The 18,670-nt window shown below is 41.3% G+C and overlaps 1 protein-coding gene across 3 annotated transcripts in view; it reads right to left on the reverse strand.

Moving 5' to 3' along the window:
* Positions 1-3,951: 3,951 nt before the first annotated feature.
* kcnc4 (potassium voltage-gated channel, Shaw-related subfamily, member 4) overlaps positions 3,952-18,670 on the reverse strand; it is a 47,493-nt gene continuing 32,774 nt past the window's right edge. Inside the window, exons 4-5 of one of the 3 annotated variants that reach the window (XM_087264010.1) lie at positions 14,238-14,336; positions 3,952-4,438 (exon numbers count right to left, since the gene is read on the reverse strand). In XM_087264010.1, the coding sequence (XP_087120136.1) occupies positions 14,269-14,336 (68 nt within the window). In that variant the 3' untranslated portion in view covers positions 3,952-4,438; positions 14,238-14,268. Of the gene's footprint in view, positions 4,439-5,640; positions 9,428-14,237; positions 14,337-18,670 lie in introns of those variants that run through there. The other 2 variants (XM_087264009.1, NM_001195196.1) reach the window with 2 other exon arrangements.

Consider the following 18,670-nt stretch of genomic DNA (forward strand, 5'->3'; position numbering starts at 1 on the left):
TCTTTGTTTCTATTGGTTCACTGCCAGTAAAACCCCAACCAGATCGAGCGCACAGTACGTAAGTGATGGTGCACGTCAGATGTGTCCATACTAATGGCTTCATATCTGTCCACTTCATGGTGATAAAAGCCTCTCAAATGCAGAAGCTTTTGACTCCTGAACAGATTAATGGCCATTTGGTCTAACGGCATTTATCTTCGTCTTCAAAGACACAAGTTAACTGGTTATCAGATGCCTGGTGAGTTTCTGTATCAATATTGATCCTGGTATTTGCACAACTGTCAAGCAGCAAAATATGAAAAATATAATCTCAGCATTAGAAATGTTGTTACAATTGACCGATTTGTGATAATTGCCAACAGGTATTTGCTTTCTTGAATATGGGTTCAGCATGTAAATAATTAAATAAATATAACTAGCAGCTGAAGTCCCTGTTGGCAAAGGTTTAATCTGACCTTTTCATTTCTGAAATGTTAAATATACATAGGGCAGAACAGGACTAAAGGCCTGCCTGTGAAAAAACAAAACTCTGAAGGGCAATAGCACTTTACCAAATGTCTGTATTGATGAAATGTTCAGGATCCATAAAATTATTGTGTGCAAAGTCCAAAATGTTTTGACAGAATTTTAATCATTCATTTAATATGTAAGTTTTTTGTTCTTGCAAGAATGAAATAATAAAAAGTAAAAGGCATCCATATAGAAAGATCCAGTTTATACTTCAAAATATGCATTTTAAATGGGTCTAAACATTATTTGAAATATATTTAATTCCTAGTATCTTACATTAGTATTATGTTTTGTTAAACAACATCTCAAAGAGTTACATTTTTGCAGCCTATTCGAATGTTATCACTCGATTGAATGGGCGTTATCAGTGGTTATTAGCTTATAGATTTGGACCAGTAGGGGTCTTTTGCGTCTACTGGTAGGGTCAGAAGGCTGTTATCATCTATCCACATGGTTAATCAGCTATAGATCACATACGGCTGCGGCCGGAAGTAAATGAGAATTGTTTATAATTTCTATTAAATTTCCAATTAATTGTATTATATTAACATCTACCCCTATACCTCAACCCTATAAACCCAACCGTCACAGTAATATAAAAACAGTGTACCGAGTATTATTTAAATTATTTATTAAATTTCCCATTAATAGTATTTTATTAACTTCTACCCCAAACCCAACCGTCACAGTAATGTAAAAACAGATCTGGATCTGCAGTCTCTTTATTAGTATAGCTGATTAACCATATCATACTGGCTCAAATCTATCAGCTGATAACCACTGATAATGCCAACTCAATCGAGTGATAACATTTGAGGTGGGTGATTTTTGAAAGAAAGCTTTCAAATTTAAATGAACAGCTAAAACAAGAACTGATTTTAGTTAAAAATTTGGTTTATTAAAATTATGGTTTAAATGTCTCTGTAATGTAAGCTATTGTATATGCCCAGGCAACTAAAATAAATGAATTTAAACAAAATACCTCTTGGCTTGCTGCAATATAGATGTATTATTGCAACAAGTTGAATCTGACTTGATCTACAGAATTTCAGGGGTTTATTTATGTATTTTTTTGCTGACCGTTGATTGAGATTTGTAAACACTTTTGTTTGCTCATGTTGTGTCTCATTATAGTAAAGGTGAACATCTGATAGAATCAGGCAAAACTGGAACATTGCCGCTTTGTAAAGATAAAGGTTGATCACACACTTCCACTGGGCCTCTAACAGACAGGAAAGACACACAAAGGTGAACAGGAAACAGTCAAGAACAGTGTGTTTTCCAGGAAAGATTGTTTCTAATTCTTCCTAGATGTTTATACTTGAAAAACAGAACTCAATTTAGCATCCTTTAAATTGTGGTTTCCATTCAATTACCATGTTAAATCTCAATATGACATTAGAGATCAAAATGAGAAAATAACTTACTGTTTCAAAGTCAATATACTTTTTCCAAAAGAGCAGCATATTTCATGAGTAACAAATACTGAAGCACGGTATAACAACATAAAGCAGATGCATAAAAAGAACGCAAACCAAAGGGGAAAAGGTGCCATTTACACAATTGCGTTTTTCTTTTAAAACGTTGTTTAGGGGGGCAGCATGGTGTTTCAGTGGTTAGCACTGTCGCCTCACAGCAAGAAGGTGTCCAGTTGGCATTTCTGTGTGGAGTTTGCATGTTCTCCCCGTGTTCGCATAGGTTTCCTCTGGGTGCTAGGGTTTTAATCGTAACTTAATTTAATTAATCGTAACTTTATTGCATTAAGTACTATTTACTAAAGTAGAAAAAGTCATTCTTACTTACACTAAGTCACATGTACTTAGGTAAATTAAGTCATCTTAACTTTATATCAAGTATTATTTACTAATGTAGTAAAAGTAATTGTCGCTCATATTAAGTCACATTTACTTAGCTCAATTAAGTTATATTAACTCACCTGAAGCTGTATTCTGAGCAGGGGTGGATTTAGGGATTTGGGGGTCCAATTCTGGCTCGAAAGTTCTAAAATGCACTTTTTGTACTATAATTTATTTTTTATTGATTTATTTTTCTGTTATATTCTTATATCACTCAATCTCCTTTTCTTTTTTCTTAATGCAAAATAATAGTAACAATATGTGAAGCATCTTGCAAAATGTTTTAAATTATTTGTTTTCTAAAAATAATTTCACAACAAAAAATGATTCATCAATGCTGTAAACTATTTCTTTTTAAAACTAAATCTTTACCAAATTTGACTACTGGACTGCTCCATGACTGAGGGTAGGGGACACATTTGCGTTGTAATAAACTTTAAACTTATTTTTTTAATCCCTAATCATACAAAATATGGTAGAAAATAATGTTATATATAATTCATAGATACAATTTATTCTTCTAGGTATTTGGGGGCCCTCAGGTTTCCTTTGGCCAAAAGCGGTCGCTTACCTTGCTTATAAGTTAAATCCACCCCTGACTATGAGGAATGATGCTAGTAAAGTTTACTTAAATTACAGTTTTTATTATGCATAATTAAATTTTATGGTAACTAGTAAAAACCACAGGTGTCTGTACTGAAAATGCTAAAGAGTCAGTTTTATATTGAAAAAGCTGGTGTTTTATTTTAGTATAGATGGATTGAAATGCAAACTTTTGAATTGGAGGCACAACTATTTACAATCAATCTCTTGAGTGGACTGTTGCGTATCATTTACAAAATTTTCAGCTCCTCTTATATGATACATTCTGCAACCTGTTAGTGGCAAGTACAGCTATGGCAAAATATGCGCATACCTAGGTCACGTATTGCATTTTAAGCTATATAGTGTGGTTGGAGACATTTATAAAAATGCAGAAAAAATCAGTCTGGACAAGGAGCATTTCTGTCATTCTAATCCTTGTATATCGCTCGTAAACATGCACTTGTCTAAAGAGCTACAAATCCGCCAGTATATGGACTACAAGATCCAGTCATGCACTGCACACACACACTGGTTCCTAATCCTGTCTGATTGCTAACTCACACAGCTGAAAGTGCTCATGGACTAATTACAGGACTATTTAAACAGCGCGCACACACACACACACACACATCAATGCGGAGTCTTGTTATACTGTTGTAAACATTACGATGCAATTGCCTTTCCGTGTTAGACCTCTGCTTTGTTGTTTTGTTTGTTTACGTTGCCTGCTCACTTCCTATAATGACTATTTGCCTGTGTTTTGACCACATCTCTGAATTCCCTGTACACAATTGTTTGCCCTTGTGTTGACCGTTGCTTGCTTGACCTCTCTGTTTAATAAACCTGCGTTTGGATCTGCATTCCCTTGTCAGCATCCACTTCACATTACAATTCCATTCTAAAATGGATGCCTTTAAAACTAAAACAGAAAAAAAGTTTGTTGGAAACAAGTAACCACTGATTTCGAAAGTAGGGAAACAAATATAGAAGTAAACCGTTTCCAGTTTCAGAATTTTTTTACAATATCTTTTTTCATGTTTCAGCAGAGGAAACTTAAACATCACAAAATTAAATTTTCTGGAGAACAATCCCAATAAAAATCTTACAATTTTTAAACAGTGAAAAGTAAATTATTAAAAAAAAAAACTTTGATCTGCACTCTGCAGAATATACACATTTTAACACATTTCTCACTCTCCCAAAAGATACGTTCAGCTTAAATTAGAGACATAATCATAGTGACCTTTCTCAGTCTCCGAAAATGAATCACGTCAAGTCTGAACCAAAAAGGAAGCGCGGAGAAGACAAATGGGCCGTTGGAAGAAATAGCAGGACGTGTCCGTAGACAGCATGAATCTTAGGGATAATGACCCAAAACCTGTCTCGCCTGCTCCAACGTTGAGAGATGACGAACGGGGAGGGGCAGAGACACCCGAGAGCGCTGTAACCATGACAACTCCATCATGGCACCTCTTTCATCACCAGAGCTGGGGGTAAAACAAAGTGGGTGAGCATATATCAGTCTGTGAGCGTGAGCTGGTCATAGCAGGCATATAACGGATCCATGATGAAACCATTTAGCCTGTCCAGTGTCAAAAGCATTTGCTTTTACTTTCCTTTTACATTTTTTTTTTGTCAGATGTAACTAAATTCCATCTGAAATCAAAATGTACAATGTTTATTTTGCTAGCGCTCATTGTTACTGATTAGTTGAACAATTAATCCATGCAGGTTAATCCACTGAAAAAAAAAGTTTGCTTTGGTAATCTTCAATCAAAGTCTTACCATTTGCATCAGTTTAATGGCTTTAGTCATAATATTCTTAACCATGCCCCTCTTATCGTTAATTTGCTATGAGAGAATGATGTGGAAAAAGAAAGCCCCGTCCCTACTTAATATTTAGTTTCAGTTGTCCTCCTTACACTGGCTGCCTTTTAAGTTTTGTATTGATTATACAATATTGCTTTTAACCTATAAAGCTTTATGGAATCTAGCTCTTGTTTATCTAACCAATCCTCTGTCTCGCTACAATCCAACCTACTCTTTAAGACCAGGGCTTCTGGTTGTACCCAGAATTCCAAAGTCTACTAAAGGAGGTTGAGCTTTCTCATTTATGGCTCCTAAACCTTCCTGATAATGTCCGAGGCTCAGACACACTCTCTCAGTTTAAAACTAGGTTAAAGACCTATCTTTTAAGTTAAGCATACACTCAATGCAGAACATAACAGCATGATGAATAAGTGTGCTCAATGCAGGTGAGTGGGCTTGATAAACCACTTGTAGGACACACTCCTCCTGTCTTAATGCACCAGACATTTTGTTAGAAACACTCCTATGCTTTATATGTTTGTTTCTGTGTTTTTTTATATAACTGCAATTTTCAGAATTTCAAATATGAAACCAAACCATTTTGGTGATCACAATTAAACCTGTTTACACAGATTTCTTTATATAAATCAGTTAAAAGAGAGAGTTTTGCTTTTTTATAAATATGCAATCATAGGTTGCCATGTCTCATAAAATGTTTGGAGAGATCCCTTTATTAAATATCTAACTTTCTCTAATTTCGAATATAAAATTAGATCACACATCTAAACAGAAGCTTTAGGTGAAGCTGCTGATTTCCACTCAAGTAGTATTCTTCTCCTTGCTAACAAAGTAGCGAAGGAGATATTTTTTTTCCTTGTTTGTCAATGATATTTTGTCGTCTTGTACACCAAAAATGGCTAACTCAACACCAGGTTTTATTTCTAAACTGCCTGATTTGAAGAGTAAGAGTTGCACACATAGGAAAAAGCACTGCATAAAATTGCATTGTGTTGTGCTGCCATCTTTAAAATAGGACCACAGTTTTTTTTTTCAGTAGATGTACATGAGGTGCTAGTTTTACTATAGGTAAATAAATATAATAAGGTCTATTTAACTGACTCTCTGATTATATTCATTTATTTTCCCTCAACTCTCGTCGCCACAGCGGAATGAATCGCTAACTATTCCGGCATATGTTTTATGCAGTGGGTATATAATATAATAATCAGATTATATAATAAGTATTACACGATAAATGCCTTTAAAGAAATTTAAACAATTAAAGACACGCCATACATTCCAAATGGGATAAATCGCCCTACATAGGGCACTTTGATGTGAACACAAAAATCATGGTCACCATATTGAAGTGTGGTTCCATATCGAAGTGCTCAAATCTAGCCAGATTGAAGGGCCCTTAGAAATGGAGATGAACTAAGTCTATATTTAACCTCAAAGTAAAAAAAAGTTTTCCGGAAGCTTTCCAGCTGGCTCCACTATACCTCCCATGTATATGGTTAAGTAAAATAGTTACACTACTTACAATTGAAATAGGGTGACTTGTAATCTGTAACCTATTAAATTTCCAAAGTAACCTTCAGCAAACATATTAAGATCCTATTTTTATACATCTGATACTCTGAAACATAATTCAATATGTTTTATTTTATGCCTACAGTTTCAGGGAAAAAACAGACTCATTTGATCAAGTGTGCGATATAATGTCAAACATCTAGACTGAAAACATTCTGTTGTCGAGGTGTTTAAGAAGAGATTGAACATTTCTGTGGGTCACAAGTCCTCAGAGCAGAATGTCTGTCACAGCTGTTACTCTCGATAACAAACATTTGTTACCAAGGAACCCAAATGCTCAATCAGGCCCAGCCAAATAACAAGCCAGAAACCAACTGGCCACTTATGCATTTTCCCTTTTTTTTTCAACTGGCCACTTCTGCGACCCAGCTCAAGTGGTGTTTGAGCAGCTCTCCATGGTTACCGTATTGCCATGACAACTCATTTTATGGGGCGAAAAAAACAACAACAACAACAACAAACGCAAAAGGAAAACAATGCAATTAATTGGCGAGCGAGTGGATGACAGAAAGCATGAAATGCTGCCATCCGTTTCCCTGCATGAAAGCTTATGTGTGTCACTTTCTCCAAAACTCAGACACTGTGAGGATTTTTTTTTTTGCATGCCAGACTGTTAAATCATTCACTGCGGCTTCCTGTGCTCCTGATTCCCCTTTCAGCTAATGGCTTCTGCAGAAGAATTAGAGATATTGTGGATCTCTTTTGTGAATATAACAGCTGTGTGGAAATACAGGTGCTGGAACATATTTAGTGCAATTTTTAATCAACAAGTGTACAGGGATTACATGTTTCTATACCTGTTAGTTAGATTCAGACTGTAATCTCAGAAATGTTGAGAAAAGGTTTGTATATAAACCATTTTTGTTGTCAAAAGATCCAAATTGTGTTTTTTGTGGTACCACTGGAATATCCTGCTTTAATAAAATTGAAAATATTAGTTAATGATGGAAGTATCCTCAGTATTTACACAAATAAAAGTTGCTTTTTAAGGAGATACCGACATTTGCACTGTTAAACATCAATATAAAATATGGATTACATAAACTGAAAATATGCTTTATGGTATAACAATAGTGACAGGTCAGATTAAGTGTGGTTCAAAAAACCTTTTATGAATCTAATGAAATCAAGGACCATGTTATTGCCCAGAATGGCACAGCTGGGGCCCCACCCTGGACCCAAGCCTGGGGTTGGGGCTCGTATGTGAGCGCCTAGTGGCCATGTTTTATCCCATGCTATCCGGCTGTGCTCAGTCTGAAAGAGTGATGTGGGAGTATCCTTCTGCAGGATCCCTCAGGGGTCGATCCAATTTGGAACGGGTGGTGGTCAAAGGTCAGGACCACAATGACGCAATTCTCAGACACAGAAACTGGGAGGGCAAGAGCCTGAGCTTGGTTTCACCTCCATACACAGTTTGAGCTCTTGAGTCTCAACCTCATTGAGAATGGCTGGAATCTTCTACTCTAGAGTTGGCCATGGTGAAAGGTGGTGGGCTGGTGTGGAGTGGATTGCAGCCCACCAACTTAGCCGATATGTGTTGGAGTTTTCCCTGGTGACTGAGAGGGTTGCCTTCCTGCACCTTCGGATCAGGGATAGGTCTCTCACTGTAGCTTCTGCTTATAGACCAAACACCAGTGCAGAGTAACCGGCCACTTGGAGTCCTTGGGAGGAGAGTTGTAAACTAGAGACTCTGACTAGGGACTCTGATGTTCTACTAGGGGACCATAACGCACACGTGGCTAACGACAGTGATGCCTGGAGAGGCAGGATTGGGAGGATCTAAATCCGTGATCTAAATACAATTGGTCCAATCTAAATCCGGACTTCTGTACTAAACTCCATGTTCAAGGGTGTACACCACTTCACATGGCCGGACAGACCTGGCAAGCTCAAATGTATTATCAGGGTCATCTGGGAACGTCTGGCTGAACCCCAAGTCAGAGGGATTTTTAACTCCCACCTTCACAGTCATGTGTCACAGCCATGTCACCCTGCAGCCCAAGACCGGTTACTCACAGAAGCTAAGCAGGGCTGAGCCTGGTCAGTACCTGGATGGGAGACCGCTAGGGAACACTAGGTTGCTGTTGGAAGTGGTGTTAGTGAGGCCAGCAGGGGGTGATCAACCTGTGGTCTGTGTGAGTCCTAATGCCCCAGTAAAAGTGAAGGGGACACTATACTGTCAGTGGGCGCCGTCTTTCAGATGAGACTTTAAACCGAGGTCCTGACTCTCTGTGGTCATAAAAAATCCCATGGCACTTCTCGTGAAAGAGCAGGGGTGTAACCCCGGCCATGATCAGCCCTTATGATCATGGCCTCCCAATCATCCCCTTCCACCGAATTGGCTCTATCACTGTCTCTCTGATTGTGAAGCGCTTTGGGTGTATGGCCATACACAATAAATGCGCTAAATAAATACACATTACATTACATACACCTTCGGAAGAGCTTTGACCAGATCCCGAGGGAGACTGGAGGCATTGAGGCAGAGTGGTCTGTGTTCTCCATTTTACGTGGCTGTGAGAAGATGTGAATGCAAGACCTGTGGTGCCTGTTTTGGCAGCAATCCACAAACCCGGTGGCAGAAACCAGAAGTAAGGGATGCCGTCAAGCTGAAGAAGAAATCCTACCAGGTGTGTTTTGCTTGTGGGATTTCCGAGGCAGCTGATGGGTACTGACATGATAAGCCTTCTGTAGCCCGGGTAGTTGTAAAAGCAAAAACTCTAGCCTGTGAAGAGCTCAGGAAGGCCAAAGAGGTTCTGGCAAACTGTCTGGTGCCTCAGAAGAGGGCAGCAGTTCTACACCAACACTGTTTACAGTAAAGGTGGAGAGCTGTTGACTTCGACGGTAGACAGAATACTTTGCTCTGTCTAGAGGAGCTTAAAGTAGAGAAAAGTCAGTTGAGGTGGCTCGGGCATTTCTTTAAAAAGTCTCCTGGACATCTACCTAGGGAGGTGTTCCAGACATATCCCACTAGGAGGAGATCACAGGGAGGCCCAGGACACACTGGAGGCACTTCGACTCTCTGCTTGGCTGGGAATGCCCTGGAATCCTTCCAGAGGAGCTGGAGGATGTGTCTGGAGAGAGGAAAGTCTGGGGTTCTTTACTGAGTCTGTAATACTTACAATAAGATTGTATTAATGCTAGTTAATGTATTTACTAACATAAACAATAAGCAATACAGTACATGTGGAATGAGAGAAAGTCAGAAAGAGGAGAGAAAAAGAAAGACAGATGCATAGAGAATGAAGGAGCTACACAATAATTAATGGGGCTTATCTCTCACAGTCGCCTTGGAGATGGATGTGTTTTGAGCTCTGTTTAAAACTGTAGAAGTGAAGCAGCACAAGCTCAGTTCTGCAGTCAGACAGATGTGCCAGGCTTCGAATCAAACACACAAGAATCAATGTGCTCCGAAACCTACATCTGCACCTTAGGCAAATGCCTACACAATCCTCAGTTTAATATTTAGACTTTATTTGTACTCCTGCAGAAATGCATAGACACACATGCCTACATAATACAAATTATGAACAGCTGTTTCTTTAGACACATAACACTGTACATGTTCATTCTTAAAATTACAGTGCTGTACCATATCATTTAGGCCCAATCCCAATTCTACCCCTTAGCCCTTAACCCTACCCCTCGTTTTGCGCATTCACAACAAGGGGTAGGGGTGTCCCATTTCTCTTTAGCTTAAAGGCGTAGGGCTAAGGGGAAGGGGTGAATAGCCCTTCGAACAAAGATTTTTTCAGAACTACACTCAAAACCAAGGGGTAAGAAAATTTCCCAGAATACACCAGCCACAACGGCAGTATTGCTGAACCCAGAAGGAGATCCACAAATTAGTATTTTTTTGTCATTATTCTGAATTTTTATGACAAACAAACATGTTTTAATATATTCATAACCGCGCTTGTATTTTACCGCCACTCTACACTCGAATACCCTGTCAGAAAAGTCTAGTGGCTGAGAATGAGCTTTTTACCGTGTCTGCTATAATGTAAAGTCGCCTTTCCAATGCACACGACATTTGGACACGACTGTCGGAATATGCCCCCTTGTGGCAGCCGCACAGTATTTTCAGTGTTGTCGTGCACCACGGGGGAGAAGCTGATTCTCACGGTGTCCGAAATAAAGGAGGGCAAAAGCAAGAGCCTTTATTCTCTGTGCGTTTACATAGTTTAATGGATGAATGAATACTAGAAACTCATAGACCGCTAAAATATTGGAGGGAATATGGAGACAACATTAAAAATATATATTTTTTATTACTTTCTTACTTACATTTATGTTATTATATTTTTATTATATCAATTATTATACATATATATATTTTTAATATAGACTTTTTATAATTCAAAAAATAACCAAATAAACTCCTATTTCTCATCTTGAGTGCACGGACAACACTGGAATACATGATATCCGGTCGACAGGTCGCATACGCTCTAGTCGCAGGAGTTCAAATATTTAAACGGATCAGCAGCTCAATTCAGATCTGAATTTTCCGCATGCGTAGATGATCGGAACTCAACGCAGCTCCCGGACTGCTCTCCATTGGAAATGAATGTCCTGAAGTCTGTCGCATGTCGTTTGTATTGTGCAGTAGAAAGGAGGCTTTAGTGTTGTTTTTGTGTATTTACATAGATGAATATGGCCACTGTGTAAATACAGAGTACAGTTACGATCTTATTGCCACATTAGATCGTTATGATAACATAATATATGCCTTCAGTGATTTCCTGAAGATAAATACCAAAAAATAACACAACTGGAATAACTACAGCAGTCGCCATCGTCTGATGTCATATGAAGTATGAGAAGGGGAAGGAATACAAAAATAGAATTGGGATTGGGCCTTAGTAAAGCCCAAAGTATGCTTTGGTTTTTACGTGCACTATGGTATGTGTACAGTGCAAGACACACTCAGTCAAAATGTTCTAGTTTGGAAGGCAATCAGGGTAAAAGTCTTTAAATGATGACATTTTATCATGGCAACATGCTCAGCCTGACTGTGTTGAGGCAGCAATTTTGTTTTGTCCCCTTGAAACATTTTCGTAGTGTTTCGTGCTGTCTGCATGTGTTGTGAGAATATGCACCATGTTTTATTAATTTGCTTGTGTTGAGAGAATTCGCAGCACATTTTCATAATTTGTTTGCTTTGTGAGAATTTGCAACATTTGCTGTCAAACCACTGAAGATCTTATAATAATTTGCAGCCGTTTTCTTAAATTGCAGCATGTTAATTCTGAGTGTAGACATTAGACATCGACAAATCTTTCTATTAAGCATGATGTGTGTTGATGAATATGTTGAAAGACTGTTGTACACTAAAATACGCAGTATACTTTGGGCTTTGATATAGAAGCCTCTTTATTTAGCATGTTACATCACCCCTGAAACACACAGACAAACTTACAATTACTGGCTAAAGGCAGATACTGTTGAATCATTATGAAAACGATCTGTATAACTAGACAGTGAATGCATCGTCTTGCTAAATACAGTAGTGATACTCCGCTACATACAGTAGTATTGATATTTACATGATGCATTTTCTTGTCTAAAGAGCATGGCGTTGCACTGGTATGAACATAAGGCAACTATGGCAGACAACATACCAGAAAAAGTCTTACACAAAAAAGATTTTTTTGTTTGTCTGTGCAAACATGATTGACTTCTCAACAATATCAGCCTCAAGTGTTGTTATTTATACTTAGTAGTAATACAAGACAGTAGGCACAACTTGGACAGGCTATACAGCAAGTACTCGCAAAAGAAGGTTAGAATACAGTCAACTAACACACATAGAAAGCTTTCTCAATTTGGTCCCATCTCAACCAGCGATGTTATGGGTTTTAATGGCTGATGATGTCAGATGCAGGACTTGGTGCAATTTGCATAACAGAAAACAATGGTTGGGAAAGCATGCAGCTGCCACTATGGGGATTTCTTTACTTGTTTGATTCAGTTAAAATACCTTGGTGAAACTATTTTTGTAGATTGTTGCTCATGCGTTCTTTGTAAAATGATAAATAGGCCATTCCTTCAGTTGTGATAGTTGGCCTGTGATCTCTGGAAAGATACTGTACAGGCACAGACTGCTTTCTGCGTTTGTCCAAATAAAGTCAAGCTGAGGGGAGAAATGTTTTATAGATCTTTATCTGCAAACCTCTTCAAAGTTTGGGGTCAGCAAGAAATTTATAGATTTATTCATCAATAATTCATTATTAGTTGATCAGATGTGATGAAATTTGAATAGTTTTAATTTAATTAAATATTGAAACAAAATTAATTTTTTAAAAGAATCCTGAAAAATGTATCAACGGTTTCCATTTGTTTAAATCAACATATTAGAATCATTTGTGAATCATGATGTTCGACAATTAGTACGTAACAAAAATGATTTAAAGGCACATTCAACCAGAAACGTACATTTTCAAAAAAAATGCAACAGGGCCTGATATGGGCAGGCTTGTCGTCCTCAAGAAATCATACAAAAACATGCATAAAATTAGGGCTGGGCCAATAAACGATATTATATTGAATCGTGATAAAACTTTATGTCAATAAAAATGATTAGCTCTGGACATTTTTACTGTACACTGATATAAGAGCCACTTACCCAGCAGAAATGTGCAACAATGTGAATATTAGCCATGTACCGAATTTTCGGCTACCAAAAATTTAACGGCCGAAAATATGCTATGCCGTTTAATGGACCCTCTAATTTTTGTACCTTAAGTTACTCTTTTAAATCTGGAAGCATTAAAAACTTGAAATATATATATATTGTTATCATTCAATAAGGAAAATAATTATTGAGATTGCATTTTTGCCTTATCACCCAGCCCTACATAAAATAATACCATTCCATGAAAGAGCACATCCTTGATCATTGTCAGCTTCTCCTCTTAACGGTGTATTGCATTCATTTTTTATGTTAAAATTAATGCAAATGTGCCAGGACAGACAGTAATATGTGGACAATTGTACATTTATTTAAATAATATATTTGTAGTATTTATTTGTAGAGTTGATTTATAATTTCATGTTTTTAATTAATTGATGTGAATGATAACAACTTAAACTTGCTATTTCTGAAGGTTTTTTCTAAATAATAGTTTTTAGCGTAACAAAACTAATAAAGCTCTAGGTTTATTTGTGCTGAGAACAAGGTCAATGACAGAGTTTGTACATTTGTAATGTATTTAATACAGAACAAAATCTAAGAACCAAATGAATGACATGCTCCTTTACAGAACAACTCACAGAAATCAGCCATCAGTCCATTTTAGAAACTTTGTGAGATGAAATATTTTTTATTCACTGTATTAATGTTTTATTTTAGGGACAGATAATGTATGTTTCTGGTAGAATGTCCCTTCAACAGAAAACAGTTTGTTTGAATTCTAATAATATTACTATTTATTTGTCTCAGTGAGTATAACAGACTTTCTTTAAAATACATTTTTTAAAATCTTCCCAACCCCAAATATTAGAATATCTAGAATTTGTATCAGTCACACATTTGGATAAACAATCCTATCAGTTTATTTGAGAATATTGTATATAAAAACAGAAAGGTTGCTGGCTTAGTGATAGAAAATAAAGATACCACAGTTATCTTAATTACAGTAAGTTTGTTCGTTCAAAAAACTAAATATAGCTGTTTTGACAGTTACTAGGATTGCATTTAGAAATACATTACAGTTCATTTTTGACCAAAAGTTCTTACACTCTAGCATGCAAATACATGCCTGGCAGCTTGAAAATGGACAGAAGAGAAGAGCGTGATGGTTTGACTAGAAATGTTCTGCATTGTTGACCGTGACAGGTGATGCATGAGTGATGGGAAAATGAATGATTGGTGAAATGAACCTCAGACGAGTCACTATCAGCACAAACGGTCTCAGGTCAGCGTGGTCACTTCTGCTTGAGTGTAGTTTGCTGGAGAAGTGAGCGCATCTTTACAGCTCTCTGAAACATACAGAACACAGAGGAAGAAATCCTGTGAACCAAATAAATAGACCATACTTACAGTAAATACAGTCTGATTTTTCACTCATTTTCTAAATGATTTGTGGCGATGGGAATGTTTAAACAAAATTATTTCTTCTCCCTATTTAATTTTTTTTTTCTGACAATGCGTTTACTACTCAACTAATCAATTACTGATGGACAAAAAATAGCCCAATATTAATACCTAATATAAATACACTCACTGGCCATTTTATTAGGTACACCTTACTAGTACCGGGTTGAACCCATTTTTGCTTTGAAAGGTGCTTTATTTAACTGAGATCTGGTGACTGTGGAGACCATTTGAGTACAGTGAACTCATTGTCATGTTCAAGAAACGTTCGAGGTTACTAAAGTAACCCTTCGTTCCCCGAGGAGGGGAACGGAAGCACTATAAGTGGATTTGATTGTAAAATCCACGCATTGGGAGGTTCGGTTCAGAAGCTACTCGTCTGAAAGAGTATTGAACGGGCCAATTAAGAATGAATTGGCAGCGCAAGCCTGCGCAGGTGAGCGGCATAAGCAATCAACTGAGTATATAAGCTCACCTGGCGCCAGCAGACGCTATCCTTTTTAAGCTGAAGAGACTTTCAACAGCTAAGGGACAGTCATTATGGCGACGGAGTATAGTGCTTCCGTTCCCCTCCTCGGGGAACGAAGGGTTACTTTAGTAACCTCGAACGTTCCCCTTCGGGGGGAACTTCAGCACTATAAGTGGATTTGATTGTAAAATCCACGCATTGGGAGCCCATTGAAAGCGCCACAATGACTGCACCTTACCAACACCCCCGATGAGGAGATAGTCAAGCAAGCGTGACGCACCCACATCATGGGGGGCGCGGTCCTCCAACGTGTCCCTGGCCCTAATTTATCCTACTTCAACAGAAGTTTTACGGATTTATATATATTTTTTGGGAAGTCGTGAGCATCTAGATAATTCTAGGAAAATACGACAGTACGTTGGGAAGCGTGCAATCCCGATAGGGAGGACGCTGCGGAGGCCATCCGTTACCCAAGGGGGGATAGATGGCAGAATTTACATATGGACTAGCCCTAAAAAGGGGGAGTACGCATAGCAAAAGAGTGGTTAGCGGGGAGGGAAGACACGGGTCCGCCCAGGGGGGGGGGACTTAACCGTGGCTGAATAAGCATATGGGATCGCCTAGTGGGGACCACGCATAGCAGGCACCTTTACCCAAAACGCGGGCTGACCAGCGGGCAGACCTACAACGTAGTGGGCCAGCAAGTGACTCCTCCGCTGAGTCAGTGCTGGGGGCCACGGAGGAATCTGCAGGGCTCACCTGACGGGGAACTTTACTGACAGATAAAAAGGCGCACGTATCTCCGTGTTAGGGAAAATGGCGCAGCAAGCGTGTTTCAACACCCTACCGAATTGTTTCCTCAATCACCAAGGGTTACCTAATACCCTTGAGGAAACCGGCTCCACTCGCAGATTGTAAAACCTTGCAAATGTGTTGGGTGTTACCCAGCCCGCAGCTCTACAGATGTCTGTTAGAGGGGCGCCGCGTGCGCGCGCTCGAGAGGATGCGAAGCTTCGAGTGGAGTGCGCACGCGCTCTCTGGGGACGCGGCTCATCTCGGCTCTGATAGTGAAAGAAAGGCATCCACAATCTAGTGGGAACTTATTTCGGTACGGCACTTCCCTGCTGCCGACCGCTATAACAGACGAAGAGCTGCTCAGATGATCTAAACTCTGAGTGCGGTCCGGATAATACGCAAAACGCGAACTGGACAATAAGAAGGGCTGGGTCTGCCTCCTCCGAGGGCAGCGCTTGCAGGCTCACTACCTCGTATTAAAACGGAGTGGTAGGAACCTTGGGCACATATCGCGGGCGGGGTCTCAGGACGTGAGAGAAGCCAGCCCAATTACAGGCACGAGTCACTGACCGAAAAATGCCTCCGGGTCCCCGACCCTCTAATCGATATCAACGCGACCAGCAGAACTGTCTTCAGGGACAGAAAAATACTGAGCCGAGGATCGAAGGGATCTGACGCGGCTTGTGTAGCGAGGGCGAGATCCTAAGAGGGCATGAGAGGGGGCGGGGTGGATTAATTCGCTTAACGCCCCTGAGGAACCGGATGATGAGGTTATGCGTTCCCACGGTGCTGCCAGCCACCGCGTTATAAGAGCGGAGATGGCAGCCACGTAACCTTGAGTGTGGAGGGCGACAGCCTGCTCTCCAACTTCTCTCGGCGTAAAGAAAGCACAACGCTGATCTGGCAAATTACGGGGGTCTTCTCAGCGAGAGACACACCATTCAGTGAATAGACTTCACGTCAGGGCATAGGCGCGCTCGGGGAGGGGGCTCTAGCCCGAGTGACGGTATTAGCCACCGCAATCGGAGGTTACCTAAGTCTTCCTCGCGTCTAAAAATCTCTTCAAAGATCGGCGAGGGTGCCAGGTGGTGCCCTGTCCCTGAGAGAGTAGGTGCTCTCTCGAAGGGACTGCCAGGGGAGGGCTATCGCGAGGGAGAGCTCTGACATCCAGGTCCGGTTGAGCCAGAGGGGCGCAACCAGCAAACTGTTCCTCGTCCTCCCTGACCTTGCACAGTAACTGCGCGAGCAGGCTCACTGGGGGAAACGCGTATTGCGCGTGCCCCGAGGCCAGCTGTAAGCCAGTGCATCCGTGCCGAGAGCACTCGGTCAGGGAAAGAACAACTGGCAATGAGCGATCTCGGGGGAAGCAACAGATCGATCTGGGCTTCCCCGAATCGCGCCCATATCAGCTGAACAGACTCGGGGTGGAGTCTCCATTCTCCAGGACGCAAGGCTGCCGTGAGAGCGCATCGGCTGCACGGTTGAGCTTGCCTGAATATGAATGGCGTGCAGCGATTTCAGCCGCGGATGACTCCAGAGGAGCAGACGGCGGGCGAGCTGAGACATGCGGCGAGAGCGCATACCCCCTATACGGCTGATATACGCCACCGCCGCCGTACTGTCCGTCCTGACCAGCACGTGTTGCCGCTCCAACACCGGAAAAAAACGGTGGAGAGCGAGGAACACTGCCAACAGCTCCAGGCGATATGCCAATGCAACTGGGTACCTTTCCACAGGTCCGCAGCCGCATGCCCGCAACGCACAGCCCCCCAGCCCGTGTTGGAAGCGTCTGCTGAAACGACAACAAGACTGGACGCCTGTTCTAGAGACACCCAGGTCTGTAGGAACGAGGGGTCGCTCCAAGGGCTGAGGGCGCGGCGACACAGCGCAGTAACAGAGACTCGGTGTGCGCGCGCGTGCCATGCGCGTCTGGGGACTCGATCGTGAAGCCAGTGCTGAAGTGGTCTCATATAGAATAATCCGAGCGGCATGAAGCGGCTGCGGATGCCATATGCCCCAGGAGCCTCTGAAATAGTTTCAGTGGGACCACTATTTTACTGTCGAGCTCTCTCAGACAGTACAGCATCAGCTGAGCGCGCTCTCCGGAGAGGCGCGCTGCCATGGTGACCGAGTCCAGCTCCAGCCCGAGAGAAGAGATCCTCTGCACGGGGGCGAGTTTGCTCTTTTCTCGGTTGACCTGAAACCCCCACAGGTGGAAGTGCCAGAGCACTTTGTCTCTGTGCATAATCAACTCTGTGCATAATCAAGAGAGGGCAAAATTCAGCCAGTCGTAAAGAAATTGAGTATGCAGATGCCCGCGAGCCGAAGGGGCGCTGAGGCACCCTCCGCGGGCTTGGTGAGGACCCGCGGAGACAGAGAGAGCCCGGAGGGGAGGGCTTTGTATTGCCAAGCTCGACCTTCAAACGCAAACCGCAGAACTGTCGGTGGCGAGGAAGAGTGGAGACATGGAAATACGCGTCCTTCAGGTCTAATGCTGCAGACCAACCCAGAGGACGAACGCACCGGAGGATGCGCTTCTGCGTGAGCATTCTGAACGGCAGCTTGTGCAGGCAGCGGTTCAAAACGCCCGACGCGCTCGCTTCGCCAGAGGCGTGTGCGGGGGCGGAGCAGCTCTCGTAGGCGGGCGCCTTCGGCGAGGAGCAGGTATGAATGGCACGGCGGGCGGAGCGGGCTACGGACCGCCGATAAGACATCACCCACCAACTGCTCTCTCACCGCCTTGAATTCCTGGGTGAATTCACAGACAGTGTCGCCGAACCTGGCTGGGGATATGGGGAAGTCAAGAAAGCGGACTTTGTCGACTTTGCGCATATCAGCCAGGGGTGGCGCTCCTGGACCACTAATGTGGACATCGTCCTCCCCAACGCACACGCAGCGGACTCAGTAGTCCGAAGAGCTAAGTCGGCGGCGGTGCGAAGCTCGTAAGCCTGGGTT

Source organism: Danio rerio, chromosome 8 (genome assembly GCF_052040795.2).
Source record: "Danio rerio strain M-AB ecotype USA chromosome 8, GRCz13ab, whole genome shotgun sequence".
NCBI classification, from domain to species: Eukaryota; Metazoa; Chordata; class Actinopteri; order Cypriniformes; family Danionidae; genus Danio; species Danio rerio.